This window comes from Dermacentor andersoni, chromosome 7, assembly GCF_023375885.2.
Source record: "Dermacentor andersoni chromosome 7, qqDerAnde1_hic_scaffold, whole genome shotgun sequence".
In the NCBI taxonomy this organism is placed as follows: Eukaryota; Metazoa; Arthropoda; class Arachnida; order Ixodida; family Ixodidae; genus Dermacentor; species Dermacentor andersoni.
Window position 1 is genome coordinate 158,591,616 of NC_092820.1, and position 21,849 is coordinate 158,613,464.

At 48.6% G+C, this 21,849-nt stretch overlaps 4 protein-coding genes across 4 annotated transcripts; 2 read left to right on the plus strand and 2 right to left on the minus strand.

The window, feature by feature from the left end:
* The first annotated feature begins 53 nt into the window (after nt 1-53).
* scat (VPS54 subunit of GARP complex scat) lies at nt 54-8,415 on the plus strand. Its single transcript, XM_050180613.3, has 8 exons — nt 54-1,922; nt 3,829-4,338; nt 4,686-4,735; nt 5,391-5,737; nt 6,391-6,509; nt 7,875-7,955; nt 8,015-8,217; nt 8,286-8,415. The coding sequence occupies exons 1-8, from the start codon at nt 777-779 to the stop codon at nt 8,413-8,415; spliced, it is 2,586 nt and encodes an 861-aa protein (XP_050036570.1). The 5' UTR covers nt 54-776.
* Nucleotides 8,381-10,157, minus strand: Yif1 (Yip1d-interacting factor 1). The gene is made up of 8 exons (XM_050180615.3): nt 9,954-10,157; nt 9,372-9,541; nt 9,214-9,318; nt 9,074-9,152; nt 8,961-9,018; nt 8,746-8,901; nt 8,584-8,677; nt 8,381-8,527 (listed from the first exon to the last, which is right to left on the minus strand). The coding sequence occupies exons 1-8, from the start codon at nt 9,982-9,984 to the stop codon at nt 8,381-8,383; spliced, it is 840 nt and encodes a 279-aa protein (XP_050036572.1). The 5' UTR covers nt 9,985-10,157.
* An 848-nt stretch (nt 10,158-11,005) lies between these two features.
* SmD2 (small ribonucleoprotein particle protein SmD2) lies at nt 11,006-13,090 on the plus strand. Its single transcript, XM_050180611.2, has 3 exons — nt 11,006-11,257; nt 11,346-11,522; nt 12,894-13,090. Exons 1-3 carry the CDS (start codon nt 11,253-11,255, stop codon nt 13,066-13,068), a joined length of 357 nt encoding a protein of 118 aa, XP_050036568.1. The 5' UTR covers nt 11,006-11,252; the 3' UTR covers nt 13,069-13,090.
* Nucleotides 13,091-14,305: 1,215 nt separating this feature from the next.
* On the minus strand, nt 14,306-20,392 carry LOC126533444 (proteasome subunit alpha type-6-like). Its single transcript, XM_050180610.3, has 7 exons — nt 20,259-20,392; nt 20,063-20,145; nt 16,531-16,625; nt 16,388-16,469; nt 16,156-16,311; nt 15,918-16,096; nt 14,306-14,492 (listed from the first exon to the last, which is right to left on the minus strand). Exons 2-7 carry the CDS (start codon nt 20,136-20,138, stop codon nt 14,340-14,342), a joined length of 741 nt encoding a protein of 246 aa, XP_050036567.1. The 5' UTR covers nt 20,139-20,145; nt 20,259-20,392; the 3' UTR covers nt 14,306-14,339.
* Between the last annotated feature and the right edge of the window lie 1,457 nt (nt 20,393-21,849).

A 21,849-nucleotide genomic window follows, 5' to 3' on the forward strand; every position in this document is an offset into this window, starting at 1 on the left:
CAATAAAAACGGAAATAATAATAATAGTAATAATCTTTATTTCACTCATGAAGTGAGGGAGCGCGGGAAAAAAAGCTGACAAGTCAGCTTGACTAGTTCCCAAAATGAAACATAACCACTTGAAAAAAAAAGGCCATATGGTAATAGACGGCCGAGTGACGGTGCTTGTGACCATCAATATCGGTGGTGTCCAAAACACAACTTGAATGGATAGCGCCCACTGAATTTAAAATACCGATCTTAAGGGCTATGCATTTTCTGGTAGAATGCACCCACGCAATACGAGAGCCGGAACACGTCATAGAAGTCGGTTCTTTTTGCGCCACCGTTTGCTTTGTTTTGTTGTCTTTTATCCAAGGGTCCTTATTTACACGAAGTAACGTCCACGTGAAGCATATATCGAAGTAGCCAAGTAGCGTCCACGTGAAGTAGAAGCATATCTCGAAGGTCATACTTTTGCGCCTCGACGGTGCCTAACGAGATTGCAGACGACGGAAGCGACGTCATGGCCGCCATAAACTATCCGAGTACCGCAGATGCCAATCCAAGTAGGAGCTCTAGCCACAAGGTGCGACAGGTCGCGGGTCATGTCAGCATCTGTGGGGAAGCCTGTGCTGTGGGTCCGTAGTAGCGTTGGTGCACAATCTGTCAGCATGTCTCCTGAGCGGTGTCGGGGCTGTGGGTGTGAGATCGGATGTGAGGTAGCATGCACGCCGTAAGCTGGCGGGCCGTGGCATGTTCGGTGTGGCGTGTGAGCCCACGCTAGAGCGCCGGGCATGTCAGACGGCGGGTCGAGGCCCGTCTGGAGGCACTGCAAGCACTGCCCCAAGCAACGCGCCTTCAAGACAGCGGACGAGTTTCGGATGCACTTGCGCGAACGCCACTGCACCAAGGAAGGCGGTTCGTTTGTGTGCCGCTACGGTGAACATGAAGTGTGCGCGTCGTTGCCCCTCGAGGGCGTCAGCGACGAGGACTATGAGGCGCACGTCGCCAAGCACCATCTGCTTCGCGAGTACTGGCCGGACGCGGTGGCCGAGGCGCGCTGGACGTTGCACCGTTCGGCGCAGAACTTACCGGCGGTGCTGAACGACCCGCGCCGCAGCCGCCGCGAGGTCGACTTCTTCACGCGCACCTGGGGGGACCACTTCACCGAGGCGCCGCCGGCCGGCGGGGAAGGACCCGCAGCGCGGATCACCCGCCAGCTGTTCGACCCGTATCTGGCGCGATGCGCGCGGTCGCGCCGGCCGTGCTCGTCGGCGACGGCGACCCCGGAAGCTGCGCCCGCTGCTGGAAGCGAACTCTGCCTGCCCGCCGTGTTCCTGGGTCCCGAGCTGCGACTCGAGGAGCCGGCGACGTTCGCGCAGGCCATACCGTGGGCAGCAGGGCCGTCGCGGCTTCTTCAGGAGCGGCTCACACACTACCTGGACCTGGTCGAGGTCCAGCTGGCGCGCCAGGTGTCCCTGCGCTCGGACGCGTTCTTCCAAGCGGTGCGATCGCACGACGTGCTCGCCGAGCGGTTGTCGTCCTGCGCGTCGGTTGCGGCGGGGCTGCGCTCCCAACTAGCCCGCGCGAGAGACCAGCTGGCCGGCGGTGGGCTGCGGCTGCTGCTGCTGTGGCGCCGCCGGGCGCGGCAGCGGACGCTGTGCGCCAAGCTCCAACTGCTGGCCACTCTGCACGAGGCGCAGCCCACCATACAACGGCTTCTGGCCAGCGGGGACTTCGCGCGCGCCCTCGATTTCATCGAGGCAAGCCGCGAGATTGTGGCTCTCGAGCTGGCGGGCGTCCAGAGTCTGCGCCACCTAAGCGCACAGTTGCTAGAACTAGAGCGGCACATCGAGCGGAGCATGGCTGCCGACCTGGCCCGGGGCCTCAGCGCAGAGCTGAACAGGCCGCCCGACGACCTGGCTCCCATCGGGCAACAGGTGGGCACACTTGTGGGGCTGCCCGTGTTGCACTGGCAGGGCTGGTGTGCACTTGTATTCAGTTTTTCATTTTAACATTCTGCGCAGGATTGTCGCAATTAGGTGCAAAGGCTACTGTATGAAAGACAACTGTATGAAAGACTGGCAAATGAAAAGAGCTATGTATATATGTTAAACATGCCACTATCTTACTGAAGTCTTGTTGAAATTCGGAGTGTGTCACTCCACACATTACCATAGTGTGGTGGCATCTGCACAGGCACATGCCCAGGAGGGGTACGTGCCCGCACCTGCATGAAACGTCTGTAATTTGAGCCTCCATCCTATGTGTGACACAGCATCTGTGCAATGACATTAAAAACAGAGAGAACTCCAAAGCTCTTAAGAACGGCATGCGGAGTCTGTACAGTGCACAGCCCTTGAAGAACGGTACACCTCTGTCAGAGCACTCCATCTGGCAAACAAATGTGTAAAGCATTGCAACAGCAGCCCACAGCAACCATTTTATTTTTTTCACACACACAATACATACATGAAAGCTTTTTGAAGATGTCGCTAGAGAGCGCTGACAGAAGTATTGCTGGCGGCCACGCACTTCCATGTTCATATTTGTTATGTGTTTGCTATCTTCGTTAAAGGTTTCATGCGATTTGAACCATCTGGTTAGGGCACTCTGACACTAAAGAAGGTGAAATCTCAGTCACCAGACTAGTTGGACATCAAAGTGGTGTCCTTCACTAGACTTCTCGATGATGTGAGCTCACTGAGGCATGTTTTCCATTTTAGTAAAAGACACCTATAGAGAGAAAAACCAAGCGAGAGTGATTTAACCACAAAGCAATGTCAATCCCAGCCGCTTAGCTGGGATTGATATCGCTTTGTGGCTAAGTCATATATGAGTGACGGCTACAGGCAACATGACGAGGAGGCAGCACGATACTCTGGGTCATGTGCTTCGTCACTTTTTTGTTAGTGAGCACCTCTCTTAACAGCAGGCTCACACCTTCCACTCCAGTTTGCCTGCGTCTGTGTTAACTACTACGAACAGTTGGGGTACAAGCTTTGTTGTGCCCATTGCTCAAATGACACAGTATTTAGGATCAAGGGGCTGTACTGTCATACACCGCAGCCCAAACACCACCCTTGCACAGAGGCGGAGATTTTATTTGCAAGAAAGGCAGAGATGTTTGCATGAACTGGTACACTAGCCTACTACTCTGCACAGAGGTATAAGGAAGTAGAGTGGAAGTATAGAGATAAATTATAAGGAGAAGGGAAGAGGTGAATGTATATGTACTTTACACACTAACCCTACTGAAGCCGCTCATCCAGTCCCACAGCATGCAGGAACTCAAAAACACCTTCATTGCCTGCCTCATAGTTGTAGCATCAGCCCATGGCTTGAGAATGCCTTTTGACAATGGTTGCTCGCTGACAATGCCTAGAAAACTGTCCAGCATTCGTCTCTCTGGCACATAGGCTGGGCTCAAAACACATACGATCACTCAAGTCGCTTCAGGGCAATGAGCAACAGATTCTAAATATCCAGAACCAATAGATCGAGCAACTAGAACAAGCGATCTGGTCACAAGATGACATATCTTGTCGCCATCAAATGGTCATGTCACACGATAAATTTCAGAAATTGGGTTTGAGCTTTGATGTTGAAAAATTCATTTAACCTATACATTTCATATTTATGCCTTCGTATTCCTTGGGGCTACAGTTATGTTCTATAATGCCAGCAATAAGGTAGCTAAAATTTCGATAACAGTAATGTGCTCACCCCCTTTAAGTTTTTGCCTCCATAGTATTTAAGACTCATTCAGGCGCTTGTCTGAATGTTTCATTCTGGAGCACCTGCACCAGGACTGCTCTCGACAGAAAAAGATTTGTGGATGTGCAGGAGGAGGAATCCCTGACAGCTCTGGTGGCAGGCATTCTGCGTCTGAACCGGCCTGCGAGCGCGGACTTTGCAACGCTGCTGCGTGAAGAGGCATGCACGGCCCTGCAGGCAGCTGTCAAGGCAGCCCTGGCTGAGGGCATGTCCCAGGGCGACGCGTGGACTGCGCTGCTCGAACGTGCTCTGGATGCTGCCGAACTCGTGCTGCGGCGCACCTGCAACCTGGCACGGCTGCAGCACTGCGCTCTGGCTGCACAGGCGGCGGAAGGGGCCGCCCTGGAAGCCGAGGAAGAGGCCCGGCTCGAGCAGGCTCGACGGAGTGCCCTGGCTGCCGTAGCCGAGGTAGCTCAGGAGCGCTGCGCACGGCTCGTCCCGTCCGACGCGCACCGGTCGCTGCTCAACACAGGCAGCTTCCCCGCACTGTGCCGCCGTGCCGAGCAATGCGCCGAGGATTGGGCGCAGCTGTGCGAACACCGTAGCCAAGGCAGCCTGGTGCTGGCGCTGCGCACTCAGGTGTGTCTCGTAAAACCCGATGCAGCGCGCTTTTGGCACTGTGGTCAGATTATTGGACATTATTCTCTTAGGTACGGCATGAAGGGCACGAAAATAAAGTGCTACTTTCCAACATGTAAACGAGGCAACCAAATAGATGAGTCATACTGCTGGCTATCAGCTTGTGTTTGTTGCTGGGTTCTACAGAATACATAAGTCATAATCAAAGGAGGACATATGAAAGGGCAGCGTTAGAGCACACATGACATATTCCAAAGAAAAGAATTCAAGGAAATTCAATAGTGGAGAGGGGTTCAGAGCTTGTGTTCTGGTAAATGCTTTGTTTACACCGGGTTTGTGCACTGCAGGCGGATCGGTTCGTGAGCCGCTTCCACGAGGAGCACAAAGCCAAGCTCAGGTGAGGACATGCCAGCAGTGTACGGAACAGCGACTGGAGAGTTTTTTTTACAATATTACCTTGAGGAAAATGTGGTGTCACTGCCTATGTGAGAGTTATGAGGGCACTGTGAGATGATGGGAATGTCGAGATATGAAAAATTTGGTGTGTCTTGGTGTGACCTAGGATATGGTCATGGCTGCACAAATAAAGCTTCCTTAAAATGACATCTACATAAAAGTTCTTCCCTAATGCATCTTGCATTAATGTTTACTTGCCAGGCTCTTATGCTGAACTCTTTAAAAAGACGCGTTTAGGCCTCTGTCATTTTTTGCAGATAGGCTATGTGGCTAGGCAGGCATCAGCAGCAAGAATATTTTCAACTCTAATTTTGGTAACAGGTAAAGATGATGCACACTGAGTGTGCACATTCTCATCTGTGTTCCGATTCAATCTAACTGTGGACTTCAGTGCAACTGCTCTAGTTTTGCTCAAATATATTTCTATGTAATAATGCAGAAAAAGCAGAATTTTATGCACTGTTTTATCATTCAGCCATTATGATACTGTTAGCCTCTTGAAGGCATCGGAGACATTCCCTCTAGGTAATTGTTGGACGATGGCTGTGCCACCCTTTTTCGCTGTCCGGTGCATCTCGGACCTGCTCCTCTCGTAGCCTGCTGCTCGATGGCGAGTTATGGGCACGGGTGGACGTGCCAACCGAGCTGCAGAGCATGGTGGACCAGTTCCTGGACATCCAGAGCCCACGCACGCAGGGGGGCAGTGCACCCCAGTTGACGCTGGACGGGCAGCGCTACAGCGTTGCTGGCAGCACGCTGCTCTTGCTTCGCATGGTGCTCGAGTACTGCCAGTGCGCACGGGACCTTCCCTGGGTTGGCCTGAGCCTGGCGGCCAAACTGCAGGAGCTGCTCCGGCTCTTCAACTCGCGCACCTCCCAGCTCGTGCTGGGGGCCGGGGCGCTTCAGCGTGTTGGCCTCAAGACCATTACTGCCAGCATGCTGGGTACGAACTGCTGCAACTGTTCTTGGGGTGCGCTCCCCGTAGGGGACCCTCCGAATGCGAGAATGTCACATTCATAGATATGGGTGCTTGTTAAAGAACTCTAGGTAGTCAAACTTACACTGTTTACACTCCAGAGTACCCACTACAGCATGCCTCATAATCAGGTAGTGGTTTCTGCATTTGAAACCTCAGAATTTCATTCTTCTTGTGAGCCTTTATTGTTTATTGATCCATAATGGCTCACACACAAAAGAAATACAACTTTGATATCTGCGACATCACAACAACGTACAGGCTTGAGCTTAAGGTCCAGTGCAAATTTCAGAACATTGAGCTTTGGCCTTTTCTTTTAATGAATGCAAAATTAGGGAGCTTTAGCCATGGCACACCACCGAAGTGTTCTTATGTACCCAAAGCACCATACCCTGCTTGCTTTTTTTTTTTTTTACCCCTTTTGCGTTCTTGTGTATGCCCAGCAGTTCGTGTCCCCCAACTTTGGGTAGGTGAAACTTCAAAAGATTAACAAAAATATCGTTTTAAAATAACGCTTTATCACTCCATATTGATTAAGTACGAGTTGAACACGCATGCTAGCCTTCGAGATGCTTTCCTGCAGTCCATGTATATTGACAGAGCCAAGGTCGTTTGTGCAGCCCTGGCAGCCCGCTGCCTGCAGCTGCATGTGGCGTTCTTGCCCCGTGTCAAGTCGCACTTTGAGCAGCACCTGGTGGCTCGCAAGGACACAGCCAGGCACTTCAATGCCATTGCAAAGGTTAGTCCAGCTGCCATTGGCTTACCTGTGCCCTAGTTCCCCAAGAGGCCCTTGACCAGTCTTGACATGTTGTTTTGAACCGTTCAAAACAACATGTGTTCAAAAATTGGTGGTCATGCGATTTTCTGAAGTACTATTAGTAAAGTTGAAGAGCCGTGTGAATGCCGAGGCTCGCAAAAGTGTAATGATAAACAGAAGACACGTACATACAAACAGGATGATGCAGGTGTTTGTTGGGTTGCCACCTGGCCAGATTTGCACTTTCACAGCTGACATTTCCGCTTATAGTGCTGGCTGCTGGTTCGACGCCAACTCCAATGCACGATTTGCCAGTTTCTCCCTAAATTGGCACGTTATAAGCTACATTGCACCACCACTACTAAAATACTTGAAGTTTTGCATAATTCCCTTATATACCATATCTATTGGCATAATTCTACCCATTTCTTGAATGTCTTTCGTAGGCTACTAACTTGGCTAATGAATATAAATTATTTGCAAGAGCAGCAGCAAAAACATTTTTTTTTATAACGCCTTTCAGTCGACTTTCACCATGCAAAGTTTGTACTCTATGTATCACCACAAATTTGTTTTAGCGTACAGCAATTTTCATCCCCCCCCCCCCCTATCAGTGCAGTTCACTTTTCGTCATACTGGTTACCATACATGATTTTGCACTTCTTCAAGCATTTCACTGAAGAAATTTGCTTAAAACATGCTAGCACCAAGTGGACCAAACCAAGGCTGTTTCTCTTAATTGTGCAAAATCATACATGTACAGTGCTACACTGGAATGGTTTACCAGTGGAGAGAATTCACTGTGTTGCGTGCCACAGTATTGCTGTTTCTGGATTTTATGTTGGGAACAAAACTGCATGTCACAGTCATCTCTAGGGCTTTCCTTTCTTTGTGCACTCGGTGTGCATCGTACCCATATGCAACACAATGTCAAAGTGTGTCCCGGTGAAAGTCACCTCTTCAATTCTGCCGACATGGTCTAACCTTAAAAATCTAGCCAAGGGACAGCTTTTGCTTGTCTTACGCAATAAGTGAGTGCAATCATAATAATATAAAAGTTACATTTGACCCAAAAATTTATCAGTAGAACAGTGCATACCAGCGTTAACCAATACAGAAGCCTTGAACTATTTTTCTTGATGAAGTCATCCAAAATAAAAAAACAATGTATTCTCTATGATGACAACACACCATAGCACGAGGTCTCCCTCGCAATCTTATCAAAATCTGCGCTTGTGTGAAAAGGTCGAACAGTATTGCAGTGCTGGTTTTGACCACAAGCCTGCTTATGTCATCCTGACGATCACTCAGTTTCCAGAAAAAGAAAGAGGACATCTTTATTTGCAGGAGTATGCCGAACATGTGACGGAGATCTTCACCAAGCTGGCCAGCATTGTGAGCAATGTGCTGGACGGGCAGCTTGCTGAGGTTAGCCTGGCAGCGCGAGGGGGTAGGGGCACCTTTTAAATGCGTGCACTTCTGTCCAGTGGGAGGTAAAGGCACCCGTGCCATCACCAGCCTTCCGGGGGATCGCCCGCCACCTGACCAAGTTCCACACTGCCGTGGCAGAGCTGCTGAGCCCAACAGACGTGGGAGCCCTCCTGCAAGCCGTGCACGCCACATTCCGGTCCCTGCTAGCACGCCACCTGGCACGTCTGTCCATAAGTCGCGACGGAGGACCTCAACACGGGTAGCTGCTCATATTGCTGTGCTCAGGGGGCCTTCAACCAGCTGAACCCTTGTGTCCTCCTCTCGCAGGCTGGTCACCCAGGAGCTGATTTTCTACGCCGAACACCTGCGCAGCCTGGGTTGTCCAGTGGCAGACAGCAGCAGCCTGTGGCAGCAGGACGAGTTTATTGAGGCAGCTGCTGGGCCAGGGGCTGTGTGAGCCAGTAGGCAAGAGCCGGCTGGAGCGCACACACGGCCAGCAACAGATAAAGGCCCCGGCGCGAGCCCTCGGACGAGCTGCCAGACAGCAGGGAGAGCCGCAGGGTGCGCAGCTGCAAAATGGGTCCTGGTCAGAACCACACGCAACACTGGTGGTCGGGCCACTTACCAGGAAGAAGTCAAGCGTGAGGCAACCGTAGGCCAGCACGAGCAGGTATCCTGGCCTGTGGAGCAGCATACTCGCCAGCAGAGCCGCTATCATGCTGCACGGGGGGGGGGGACAGTGTACCATGGGAGAAAATACTGCAGCCACACGGACAACCAGCCTTACCTGACGAACTTGTAGCTGCTGAATGCGACCAGGTCGAGGACACGTAGGCTGGAGCGGATGGAGAGGATGTACGTGGCCAGCCAGATAGCCAGAACTTCGAGCGTCAGCCACATGAGCGCCGAGCTTGCCTGCAGGCCTAGCCGTTCAGGGGTAAACCTGCACGTGAGAAGAGAGTTTGGGCATGCCACCAGCACACCAACGCGGCGAGCACTCACTCATTGCGCAGGCCCAGCAGGTAGCCCGAAAGCAGCACGTACGTCACCAACGCCATGCCTGCATTAAATGCGTTTTGAGACATTGTGTTTTCCGGCTCTCTGGTGCTTCTTACTCGGAATATACAGGTCCGGGGCGTTGACGTCGTACCGCGGGGGCACCGGTTCGTCCTGGTCGTATTTGACGGCCCAGTCCTGCAAAGCACTGGCCCGTCAGCTCCGTGCCGCGCTTCCACCGTCTGCCACTATCACTCACCGAGTGGCCGAACGGGAACATCAGCAGCAGTAGTTTGCGGCCCACGTAAGCCGTGTCCACGGCGAAGTAGTACTTGATCTTGGACACCGAGACGTACTTCTCGAGCTGCGCGATACCGAGGCGTCAGCGGTACCATCGAAGATACCGCGCCGCCTTACCTTCTGGTGTACCATGTCCTTGCCCTGGCCCGCCAGCGCGGTACCGTACTGCATGGCCATTGCGGCCATCGGGTCGGGCATCATGGGGTAGAGACCAGGCTGTGGCATACCGCCGTATGGTGCTCCTGGGAACCCCGTGTCCTCGAACAGCTGCGGGCCGGCCGGTCGCCCTGCGAACCGGATTCGAGTAGTTTGAATGATGCTAGAATTCCAAATTAGATCCATATTCAACAGCATGCACTTTTTGAACAGGGGCGGGGCGAGCAACGAGGACGCAGGCGAATCATATCCTATGCAGCGTCCTATGTTGTCGAAGATGGGTTGTTTGCTGTCGTTACGAAAACATCTGTGCTGCTGCACATTTGCGAAAGACTCGCGGGGCAGAGCAGAGAGAACGCAGGCCGCTCATGCCTTGTGTTCACTGTGATCGTCCCTGTTGTAAGTGATGCTGTTGAAGATTGTACGCTGTTTTGCCCTTAGTGAAATAATTCTCAGTACACAGAGGAAATAAATGCAGGACAAACAGGCAGAAGGGGCAGAGTACGACATATCGCGCAGCGGAACGAAACAATTTGCACTTACCACCGTAAGCTTGCTGCTTTCTACCGTCCATTGCCACGCTAGCGCACCAGAACCTTGTACACGGTTGTTTAGGAGAAAACGCTGCGAACCGGTACACTCGCACAACACGTACGGCACTTCAGCGTCAAAATTGTTCCCAGCTGCAGGCAGCGGCTGACTACATTCGATACGTGTTTTCTGCCATTTCGCATTGATGATGATATTGATGTGATCCCTTCACGTCTACGTCGCAGGCCCGAGTAGCAAAACCAATCTTCATTGTACAGCACGGAGGAAGGAAACTAAGGAGAGGCCCTACCCCCTCCGCGCGCTAGGAGAAAAGTGTGGCGGAAATGACGTAGTAGGTTCTCATTTTTTTGCTGCTTTTTTATTTTTTTGTTGTTGTATGGCCACGCCTTTTGGGCCACAATGGCGGCGTTGTTATGGTTTTGAGCGCTCACACGTGTTGCTCTGGTAGGTTTCAGGCCGTGGCAAAGGCGCTGAGTGGGCGGGTTTGCGTTAGTCACCGTGTCTTGTTGCGCTGTGTTACCTGCACCGTGCTCTGCCAGATGTTGCGCGAGCGCGCGCGACACCACGCGCAGCGCGGCGTGGTTTCGCGAAAGATGTAAACAAGAGAGGAGGGTGGCCCAAAAGGCGGAGCATCGCCATGAGCAACGCCAAATTCCGGCTTCACTTTTGCTTCACAAAGAGTGACGTCAGGGCCTCTCCTTAGTTTCCTTCCTCCGTGTTGTACAGCATACTTCAATACTTCATTGTACAGCAAACGACATTTGTGACATGATAGTTGTTTTATTTTTAAGCATTACGGTACCTTTTATCTTTCTTTCTTAAAGACCAGACAGGTAACAGTGCCAAATGCATGGCCAGGTTTTACAATTGAATAACCCGGACCAGAAAATACAATGTTTATGCAAAATTTGAACAACAAAGCTTTAACGAAGTGGATTTAAAAGACATGATTTTGCTGAACCGCTGAACAATAACAGAAGTCGAAAAATACGTCATGATTCTTTATAGTCAAGCCATGTCAAATCATACCTAAGCCATAGCCAAGCCAAATTGTGGCGGCTTTCTCTCTGGAGCGTCCGAGGTTCCGTAGCGTGTGTTGATCGCATTGTATGCGTTGTATAGATTGACGCTGTAGGTTGTAGTGCAACGCGCAGCCTATGCGTTCTTTTTTTCTTGTTTCTCGCCTACTGCCGCTGTAGCCGCCGTTCATCTCACGTTTGAGCTACATCACGCCTACTCATCGTTTTCACGGGCATCGTCGAAGTTCGAACTACTGCATCTACTGCCACCATGTCGTAAGTCCCTTTTCCTTCGATTCGCACGAATTTTCAGAAAGTCAGCTGCCCGATCTTACCATCTCGTTTTTCCTCTCCCAACCACCAGTCTTTTGCAGAAACCTAAGAGTGAAATGACTCCGGAGGAGTTGGCGAAAAGAGAAGAGGAAGAATTCAACACCGGACCCCTTTCGGTGTTAACTCAGTCTGTAAAGAACAACACTCAAGTACTCATTAATTGCAGAAACAACAAGAAGCTCTTAGGTCGAGTGAAAGCCTTTGATAGGTAAGAGCGCAGTTTTATTTCCGTAGTAAAAACAGCGCCAAAGAAACGGCAACACAAGACAGAGAGGTACGCTGGACAGGCGCTGTGTACTTCTCTTTTTTGTGTTGCCGCTTGCCGTTTATATTGCGCTTCTTTTACTATGGATATTAACCAACTCGCCCAGTATTGCACTCTATCGCAGTCGAATTTCAAACTTTTCTTGCGGCGCAAGCTAGCAACTCGCCTCGTGTCTCATTCTGTTCTGTTCCGTTTCACACACATCCAGCAGAATGCATGTCTCTGTAGGGACTACGCCGAATAGCGGCCTAATGCTTGGAAAAATAGTTAGTGTTCAACAGTCACGGCGTGTGATCAAACTCCCTGGAAGTCCCAGCAAAAAACTTATTAACGATGCGGTCTTGCTCATTCGCAATAATCTGGCCGTACGTTTAGCACTCTTATTGATAAAATGCCACGGGTACATGCAATTTACCTTGTTATCAGGAATACCTTGTTGTCGTACGTGGCTTCTATCGAGGCAGCACCACTCACTCTCAAGAGATCTTTCACTGCTTTTAAGAGGGTATGCAGCTTAGCTTGTAACTGTGTAAAGACAACCACCCCTTCGGCCACGCAATGCACTGAATGGTAGCTTTTCATCTGCTTCATTTTATTTACCTAGTGTAAGATGACTTTCCATACAGTAATACGTATTTCCTGTTTATCTAAACCCGATCATATATTGCACCAGCTGCATCTGACATCACCTACTTGTAGAAACATTGCTGCAGAGAAAAAAAAAAATGATGTGAATTATAATTAGACGTTAACAACAAAAATGTCTTATTAGCTTAGCAACAATAGTCTAAAGGACTGTACTGTAAAAATTAATTGGTGAGAGCAATCACAGAAATATTTCAAAGCAAAATTTCGTGTGGAGGCTGCTTTGTATCGTGACTGATCGAAACTTGGCCTTTTACGTGGCCCAAATGTTTTTGCAGTTGGCTTTTAATGCCAAGGTACGTGTAAATGGTGGCCTTGTGCAACTGGAGCATTCGTTGCATGCGCAATGTTGGCAAATCATGCTTGTGCAGCACCGAAAGGCGAGAGACTGGCAGACTGTTGGGGTTAGGCTTCAGCTGTGTTCGTCATGTTTTGGATGGCTTAATGCTCTGCAATAATGAACTCTGCTCAAGGTTTTTTCATATTGTACTTTGGTGTCGAAACACAGGAATTGAAAATTGCATTGAAAAGGCACACGTCCCCCAGACCATCACCCATATTTATCATTGGTCAGAATTCCCTTGAAAGAAATGACTGAACGGTTCCATCTGTCATGAACTACCTTGGTTCCTATTTTTAATGCCTTAAACATGTCATGCTATCATGCAGGCACTGCAACATGGTGCTGGAGAATGTCAAGGAGATGTGGACGGAGATTCCCAAGACAGGAAAGTCCAAGAAGAACAACCCAGTCAACAAGGACCGATACATCTCCAAAATGTTCCTCCGGGGGGACTCTGTCATTCTTGTCCTGAAGAACCCACTGGCTGCCACCAAATCGTGAATAAAGAGACGAGTGCTGTGTATCGTGGGGCATCATTTTGCAGTCTGCTACAGGTTTGGCTTGTTTAAGCAGTGGGCTGTAGTTGACATCGTTGATAAAACTAACCTAAAGTACCTACTAACAGTTCTCACATCTGCAACTATGCTTGCATTTCAATGAAATAATTTCAGATTAGATGAGAAAATAAACAGCAATGGTGCAAGACTAGCTTGCCCTTCAATAAGTGAGCGATATGAAAGCGCCCGTACGCGTTACAACGTAGTAACAGCATTGTCAGCCCGAGTGTCAATGTCTGTGCAATATGAGCAGGTTTCGCAACTGTTCAGCACCAACTTGGCGTGTTGGGAAGCCATTTTGCAATGAAGAATAGTAGCATATATACTCCAAGATGTCAGTTCCATGGATGGTTCTTGTGCTAGCAGAAGATTGTTAGTACATCATTTTATGAACCATTGGTATTGCAAGCCTTTTTTTTCTGATATCTACACAATTGCATGTTCTCATGGTCTGTTAAAAGCATTAAAGTCATAGCGCATGCGACCAGACCTTCTACTAGTTCGCATACTGCAGTTCACGGGATGTTCCACATCCACCATGTTGTCCATGTATGCCGCTTACACTCCCAGGGCTAACCTTGCAACATCCAAGAAAGCGCGTGCAAGGATGGCGCCATGGTAGCTAAGCCAGGAAAGCACTGCACACATAATAGCAAATATGGCGGTTCGACTCCTACCTTTGGTAAGTTACCTTTCCATCCACTTCATTACTGTATTTCCCATTAAACATAACATTTAATTTCCCCAATCATTTCCGTACCTTCATGTGGTTGTAACATAACCAAGTTCCTGGGAACCCCTCGATTCTCGCTCTGGGAGTATTGCCAAAGCGGTGGCAAAGACATTTTGATGCAGAAGCCTTATGCAACTGCCTAGATTTGGTATTTGCAGGCACCTCTTCACAGGAGTGTGCGTTTTTGGTGCATTTTTCCTTGCCATCTAGTTTCCTATAGAGGCTCGAGCCTTGGCGGCCTTTTGTCTAGGCTACAGTAAGACAATCTCATTTCATCATGTGGCAGCAGCAGGCTACAGCTATATCTGTCCCACTAAGCAGAGTTAGTTTTTGCTGCATTCTAGACGAGTTGTATGGCTGCACTTACTCCAACCTGCGAAAATCTCTGAATTGCGACAGCATTCCTGCGCCTTGCTGTTGAAAATAAGCCACTCTAATGAATGAAAAATAACATAATGAATTGGACATTTTTATTGAACTCATCACTCCCTCTCGGCAATGGCTACCAAGTGTGCATCCACCTCTTGCTCGGTGAGCACGTGGAAGTTTGGCTGCTCCTTGGACACCACGCCCACCTCCACCTCGGACGGCTTCAGGTCGGCTGATAGAACACTTGACAGGGCACTCAGGGCCAGCTGCACACAGAGATGGTGCAAGGCTTCATATCATCATCATCATCAGCCTGGTTACGCCCACTGCAGGGCAAAGGCCTCTCCCATACTTCTCCAACTGCCCCGGTCATGTACTAATTGTGGCCATGTGGTGTAGAGGCATCAGCAGCGCTTGCCGTCATGTAAACATTTTTGCTTATGCACACAGCAAACGCGATGAAATCATGAAAGTTGGCAGTGCTATATACAAGTATCCAGAAAGTTTGTTCCGATTAACTGTTAAAGGTGCACTCATCGGAAAAGAAATGCTCATTATATTCAGGCACTTGTCACATTGCAGTACCAAGTACGTACTGTACATATATTGTATTCCTATGTCATAGAAGCCTACCGACAGTGATTGAAACCAAGCTGTCACCTATTCCTGGGCGGAGGAACTTCACCATCATAACACTGCCCCGCCAGGAATTGTTTCAGGTGGGTAAAGAGGTGAATGTCACTGAGTGCAAGATCAAGGCTGTCTAGGGTGTTATCTTAAATTGCTAGCCACATGCTCTCCATCAGTTTCACAGATACAAGTAATGGCTGGCCAGTATGGTCTTTACTGTGTACTGCATTGGCCTGCTGTGAACTCCTTGCTCCATCATCTAATCACACTGTCACTTGTGATGTCTGCTCGACACACTTTCCACAACTGACAGCGAATCTCTTCCAATGTCGGCTAGTTGCGTGCAAAACCTTATGGTATGGTACTTTAAAGCTGCAATGAACGAGTTATTGTTAGACACTCCTCTATAATGCCCTCGGGTCCTGAGAGTATGAAAATATAAATAAATATGCTGAGAAGTTTGCATCAGTGAAAAACTACTGCGGCGCTGCACCAAATTTGCACCAGTACAAGCGTGAAACTGGCGTTGTCTTTCAAGTCACCCGTAAACTGAAATGGTTTCTAGCAGGGCAGTGTTTTGTAAGTGGTGGCGTGGTTCAGGCAGAGGTAACATTGTGATTTCAATCACTGGCAGCAGATAAGAACGGTGCTAGCATACATAAGTAGTGCTGTCCTACAACAATTTACTGAGAAAAAGGGGGGGGGGGGGGGGGGCTTCACATTTATAAAGCCACCTATCTAGCACTTTATCTGACAATACAACATTGTTTCTTTCCTTGCCTAATGTAAAGATTAATTGGAATTTCATGGACTCCTTTCATATAATGGGTGCTTTTTGCCATTTAACTTTACATGCACAGCACACTGCGCGCATTTTAACATAGCATACATGTGTAATGGTAACGCTTCTGAGCAATACGTCGTTTTTAAGAATACATCTGGACAGCTGCGGCAGCATCATGTGTGCGGCCAAAGACTGGTGTACTCGGCACTCCCCAGGTAAATAAAGAATCAAATCCCGCATAAACCAGCACAAGTGTGCAGTGGAAGAAGTGTCTTACCTGTATGGTCTCGTTGGAGTTGTAGTCCTGGCGCTTCTTAAACTTCTTCTCGAGGTAGCTGTTGGCTTCTGTCTGCTTGACACCAACACTGGTGGCCCGGTAGCCGCAGTAGTATCCTGCTGGGTCCGCCTTGTAGAGCTGTGGCCCGTGCTCAGGATCGTAGGCCACCAACATCATACCTGCGTGGAGGCCAGCCATGAATATGCAAATCGGCCAGCCACAGCAAGCAGGCACTCACTGCAACCAAGGGGTCTCATCTCGGCATTCTGCGTGTACACCTGCGAGATGTCAGCCACGCGACGGCATAGCATCTCGACCGGGATCGGGTAGCCGTACTTGTGTTTCCAGTTGGCTGCCTCATAACGGGCGCGCTGCACCTGGGACTGGCCATCAGCTGCACAACACAGAGAAAAATACTCATAATGTTGCAGCACCAAGTGGCACTGACGACAAGGGCCCCTGAGACTCACCCACCACTCCTGTCATGACGCAACCAATTCCCTCAGTCAGCTGGTACAGGTGAGTCACGCTGGTTGGCTCCAGCAGCTTGTCCTGGTGAAAAAAGACTATGCTTAGACCATTCAAGCTGCAAGGATTATGTGAAGCCACGTACCGGCACTTTCTTCTGTGTGACCACCACAGCTGTGTCAACGCCCTTGACTCCGATAGATGTAAGAGCTCCCTGATTGATGGCCTTGAATGCATACTCTGCGTGGTCATAATTGCATTTTGCATGCTGAACACCATGCAATGTGCCCATCTTTATTAGACAGACTGGAAAGCAGTTCATTCCATGCCTCAAAGAATGTGTGGCATACTTCTGGGACATAACTCTCATCATTTGGCTTGCTTAGTTCTGCCTTTATCAGTGCCACGGGTGATGAGCGCAACCTGTGTCGCTGAGCACCGCTGCTGCTTAATTAACTGTACCAAATAAAAAGTTTGAATAGCTTTCTCAGATCAGAAGATACAGGAAGAGCACTAAAATCACGTAGATACCGTACACAAAAAGACCATTAATGCATCCTTTCATACATTTGTGCCACTGCTGTCTCAAGATAAGTAACCAAATAGTCAAAGCACCCAGATTCATTGCAGGGCTGGCCATCTCAACTATGGGCCCAAGCAAGGCATTGCGCATCTTTTTGCACTTGCTAATGAAGGGAGGCTCAAGTATGTTTGAATGCAATCAGCAAGACAGCTCCACACTAAGGCCTAGATTAAGGAACCTACATAAGCCATGTAACTTAGAAACCGATTTCAAAAGTTGCATTTACCTAATGGTCACAATGACGCTACCCTGTGTTTTTTCACCCACCTTTGCTTATCTAACATAATATGATTAGCTCATATATAAGCATACTGGCCAATCTGTCAACTTTGAAAATTCGTAAGCTCACTCGGACATAACACCGAAAGGGGGAGATGTGGAATAGAATATATTTAGTTATAAATTTGTCCTGAGCACACACCTTTTGTGGAATACGTAAGCGTATAACGATAATTGATTTTCAGACACAGCATACAAGCAAATGTGGAACAGCACAAACTGTCGAGCGATGTGTTTCAGATCACAGCGACTTTTTCAGCAATTTTGTTTGTGGTGATTTCACCTGCTTTGTGCCCTTGTCTGAATAAAGCTGCTCATTTCACAATGAGAAGGATCTCCTCAAGGGTATGAGACTGATGAGTTTCTCGCAAGACAGAATTTATTTTCTGTAAAACTTGACGAAACATTTGTAAAATCGTAGAATGAACCCAAATCCTTAAACAGGTCAAGCAATCTGATTGGCTTCCGACGCAGCAGTGCACAGACATTCTATGTAATAGTGTTGTCATGCAAAACAAAGGCAACAAAATATGACTTTTCTAAGCAATGGTGCACCACAGGCTGAGAACTAAAGCTTTCTGCCACTATAGGCATGCAAAGTAGGTTTGGAACAAATCAATAAAGAGTAGTACTAGATAATCGCCTATCGGAGTACTGAGAAACAGTTTCGTCTTTTGCAGCTGATGATGATCTATGCGGCCTTTCCCTTTGTATCTTGTGATCAATGAAGGCTAAAGCACCATGAGAGTGATTTTGTGCATGACAGCTATGAGCGAAAGATCAGGCCGTCGCTTGAACAGATTGCTCGGTCTTGTTGCTCGGTTCTGCAAATCTAGAATTTGTTGCTCATTGCCTGGAAGTGCTACGAGCTACTAGCCAATAGCGGGAAGCCTGAACTGGATGTACATCACTCAAATACCACCAACTGTAGCACGGAAGGAGCAAATGATTGAATTTTTATACATGCAAGGATAAGAACCTACTGCAAGACCCTAAGAAATATTTTATGCTTCTTTTTACAGTAAAATACATTAACTTAAATTAATAAAGAACGCATCGCTAGTTTCGGTGCGTATGTTGCTGCCCTCATACTGGCAACACCGAGGAGACGTCACTCAAAATTGTTGCTCGCATGGGGTAGTAGGCTTGTAGGCAACGAGCGAATGCGACAGCCATCTCCATTACATTGCTTGTCACTGTCACACGCAAGATCGCTTGCATGGGGTTTATACTTGAGACTTCGGGTCCAACACTGGCAGTTACCAAATTTCAGTTGTTTTGCACTTGAGTTCATACTGTCATGAAGTGTACTAGCTACCATCACAAACGAGACAATGGTGAAGGCAAGAGCATTCTCAAGTGACAGTACAGAAAACCCGGAGAAGGGGATGGGGGGGGGGGGGGGGGAGAACCACAGATATCCTTGTGATGCAAGCCTGTAATGAAGCAATGGCACCATTGTGGTGAAAAGGCCGGCAAGGAATTTCATATTGGCAGAAGCAGCAGTTCGTTGGACTACGGGTCTAGGCTTTGGCCAGTGAAATGTTCCCAGGGCCCACACCTGTACACCCAGCTAGTGTATGTCTTTGGGCCATTCAGTAGGGCACAGAGGGCAGTCTCTCACCTCCCCTTCTGCATTCCGGTGGATTTAACTTGGGTGCTAAGTATGCACTTTGCAACCTGTATCAGGTGGGACCACATCTTCCATCGAGGACACTTGTCTCCTGTAGAACTCTGTCCCTAGAACTTCCCCAACACAATGGACTGGGCCTCTATTACGATCTGTTGTTCCAGGACTGCTTGAGACACTGCATATGCAATGCTCATTGGCTGAAAGGAAAGCACAGCCTCGAGCAGTCCAGGATGATAAATTGAAGAGCCCCGCTGAGACAAGGTAATGTGCAGCTCTTGGCTCTCTCTCCGACTTAGTTGAAAGACCGTTTCCTGTTTTATGTTTGACGTGTCCATTGTCTATGCATGTGTTTTGTGCTGCCCATTAGAGGAATGATATAGCTTTAGTATGAGTGTAAACACACGATCTGTCTTTTATTCTCATTCTCCCATATCAAGTATGTTTGCATTTTAAGGAACCTGCACAGTAAGCAATCTTTAACCGTGACACGTACTCTCATTACAGAATTAACCGCTACTCCGTAAAGAAAAAAAGCGGGGCAGACATTTTTCCTTGTCAGTACTTCTTCACCATAAAATTAGGTGCGGCAATGTTCGCTGGCGTGTCACGGGCACTTTCGATAGCGATCGAGCCCTATAGGGATCGCATTGCTCGACCGCCACTGGTTTCCTTCCAGATCTTGCGCAAATGATCCAATCGCAATCGAGAACTATGATCTCCATCGGGCTCGATCACGATCGACAGTGCACCGTGCGACATCAGCATAATACACGTATTGTCTCCTGCACCACCGAAGAAGCGTCGTCCCTTGAGCATCGCTGCCGCCTGCTTGCCCGCTCTGATCAGTGGCGGGCTAATTTAGGGTAATAATCTGCACTTGACGCCAAACAATCGTCATCTAGTGAGCGGGTTTTTTTTTTTTTTTTCATCACTGTACGGCACTTTCAGCTAACGAACAGCATGCGCGCATCAGCGGGGCGTAGCGTTCCTGACATGAAGGTGGCAGTGTTTAAATGAAAATAAATGCATGCAAGATAGATGACTACTGTTTGGGGACAACGTATGCCCCAAAGGGCGTAAATATGTCTTCAGGGAGCAACTTGCCAGCACTGCTCGAAGAGAATGCCCAGTTTCTGCGCTTACCGACGGGAACAATTGCAAATAGAGTGGTTGTTTACACACCTACTTGGTACAGCCTTCCTTCGGGAGAGAAGATTGTGATGTGACGGTCAAACCCGGCGCTCGTTCCCCGTGCCATGATGACGCTGCAATTGAGCATTTCGAGGGCCACAAGTCATCGCTATTCCCCGCGCACAACTAGCCACGAAAAGAGGTTTACTAGTGTAACTACAACCTAGGCATCCTGATCACCACTTACCACTGGGCCTTCCTTAAAAGCGTAGCAGGCAGCACTCACAGTACGAAAAGATCCTTGGGACGCAGGCACACACAACACTACGGAACGGACTCTCACGAGTCCATAACCGGGAGGAAAACTTGCCGTTCTTGGCTCTGGCTTGTGAACGGCTTGTGCACGCTACAGTATGGCGTCCATGACGTCGTTTTTAGTGCCTACAGTTGCTTTCGGCCCTTACTGTACACAAAAAACATTGCCTTCAAAATCACTTTTTGTTACTCTGAAGGAGCCGTTACGAAGGGTAAATAATAGGCGGTGCCCAAAGCCCCCATGTTTCTGACGTGTTTCTGGCTCCAAAAATTGCTTCCGCCGAATTCAACAAGCAAAAGCCTAGCCTTTAAGATTCGCTTTCTAAATTTAGAGGGCGCCCTATGGAGCGTGGATTTTAGGGGTACGCTCCCTCGGAGGCTATGCTATGAATCTCATAGAACATACCCAAGTTTCGGCCCTTCTGAGCCGAAAACATATTGCCGTCATCATACAGTATGTTGTAGGAACCTCTATGGCCTTCATGTCCTAGATTGTAGGTTGCATCCAAAATGACGTATTTTCGGTTCCCCAAATCGCATTCGGCTCCTTCAACCATAGAGCTTTCTACAATAATTATTGTGTGAAACTCTTGCATTAAACCCTCAATGCCTTCAACCAGCGAAAGCCTTTACCATTTTAAGCGAGTCTTGGATTAGGACGTCACAAGGCTTAGGATGAAAAGTAGAGTCAAAAATGCTGCAGTGGCAAAACTGCGTACCTGTAAAGATACAACTAGCGCCGCTTTGATCTTGAGTTACTTCTCAAATTGCACGTGCTAGGCTTGGCGGTTATGGATAAAGACTTCTGGAGTGGAGGTAGCTCTCTAAAGGTGAAGCCTGTGGCCGCCATCTTGCTAGAGGCAAGAAGCCCGAACCTGCGTAGTGGCAGATAGTATGTCAGTTCTGTGATATGTTCGTCATGCTTATTGAACCGTGTTTACCTGATTGTGGCATTCGTTCCAAGGACAATAAAGCACCTCAGTGTTCCACCAGTCGTGTGTTAAGATGACGCCTGGTTTAACATTTCACTTGTAACATAAGCTCTCGATCGTCGTTTGCTCATGACCGTGTCGTGCGCACGTTTGGGAACGATTGGCAAGGTACGCGTATGTAAATATTACATTTACGTCTTAAATACTCGTTCGCACCTCACTGTGTAGTGTTTTTATATAGCACATATATGGGCTACATATATTTCAAAAGGAGAAGAGGAAACAACTTTATTACATAGTAGTGGAAGGGAGAGGACGGAGTTTCATCGTTGGCTTGCAGTGGCCTCGGGTGGTGCTCGAATGCAAAGTGTGCTTGTACGATATAGTTGCCGTGTAGTTACTGCGCCGCATCTGTGTGGACAGGAGCGCTGCACTTACAACAAGCGAAAAGTTGCAAGTTCTGCGCTTGTCCTGTTCATTTCTCTTGCGTACGCGTATGGTTCGTAATTTTTCTGTTCATTCATTTGCACTAACCCGTCTAGCGTGAAATTCTTCTGTATAAAAGCAGGACTGTTAGCGCACTAGAAAATT

What these genes read in the sequence shown, in the direction of transcription:
- LOC126533444 (XM_050180610.3), bottom strand. Translation starts at nt 20,138, where the DNA reads ATGGCACGGGGAACGAGCGCCGGGTTTGACCGTCACATCACAATCTTC. An exon ending in CGTCATGACAGGAGTGGTGG is followed by an intron (nt 16,312 to 16,387) that starts GTGAGTCTCAGG and finishes TGTGTTGTGCAG; the next exon opens with CTGATGGCCAGTCCCAGGTG. An exon ending in ACTCCAACGAGACCATACAG is followed by an intron (nt 14,493 to 15,917) that starts GTAAGACACTTC and finishes CTCTGTGTGCAG; the next exon opens with CTGGCCCTGAGTGCCCTGTC.
- scat (XM_050180613.3), top strand. Translation starts at nt 777, where the DNA reads ATGTCAGACGGCGGGTCGAGGCCCGTCTGGAGGCACTGCAAGCACTGC. An exon ending in GAGCACAAAGCCAAGCTCAG is followed by an intron (nt 4,736 to 5,390) that starts GTGAGGACATGC and finishes CTCCTCTCGTAG; the next exon opens with CCTGCTGCTCGATGGCGAGT. An exon ending in GACGGAGGACCTCAACACGG is followed by an intron (nt 8,218 to 8,285) that starts GTAGCTGCTCAT and finishes CTCCTCTCGCAG; the next exon opens with GCTGGTCACCCAGGAGCTGA.
- Yif1 (XM_050180615.3), bottom strand. Translation starts at nt 9,984, where the DNA reads ATGGACGGTAGAAAGCAGCAAGCTTACGGTG. An exon ending in CTGCTGGGCCTGCGCAATGA is followed by an intron (nt 8,902 to 8,960) that starts GTGAGTGCTCGC and finishes TCTCACGTGCAG; the next exon opens with GTTTACCCCTGAACGGCTAG. An exon ending in TCACGCTTGACTTCTTCCTG is followed by an intron (nt 8,528 to 8,583) that starts GTAAGTGGCCCG and finishes CCCATTTTGCAG; the next exon opens with CTGCGCACCCTGCGGCTCTC.
- SmD2 (XM_050180611.2), top strand. An exon ending in CGAGTGAAAGCCTTTGATAG is followed by an intron (nt 11,523 to 12,893) that starts GTAAGAGCGCAG and finishes GCTATCATGCAG; the next exon opens with GCACTGCAACATGGTGCTGG.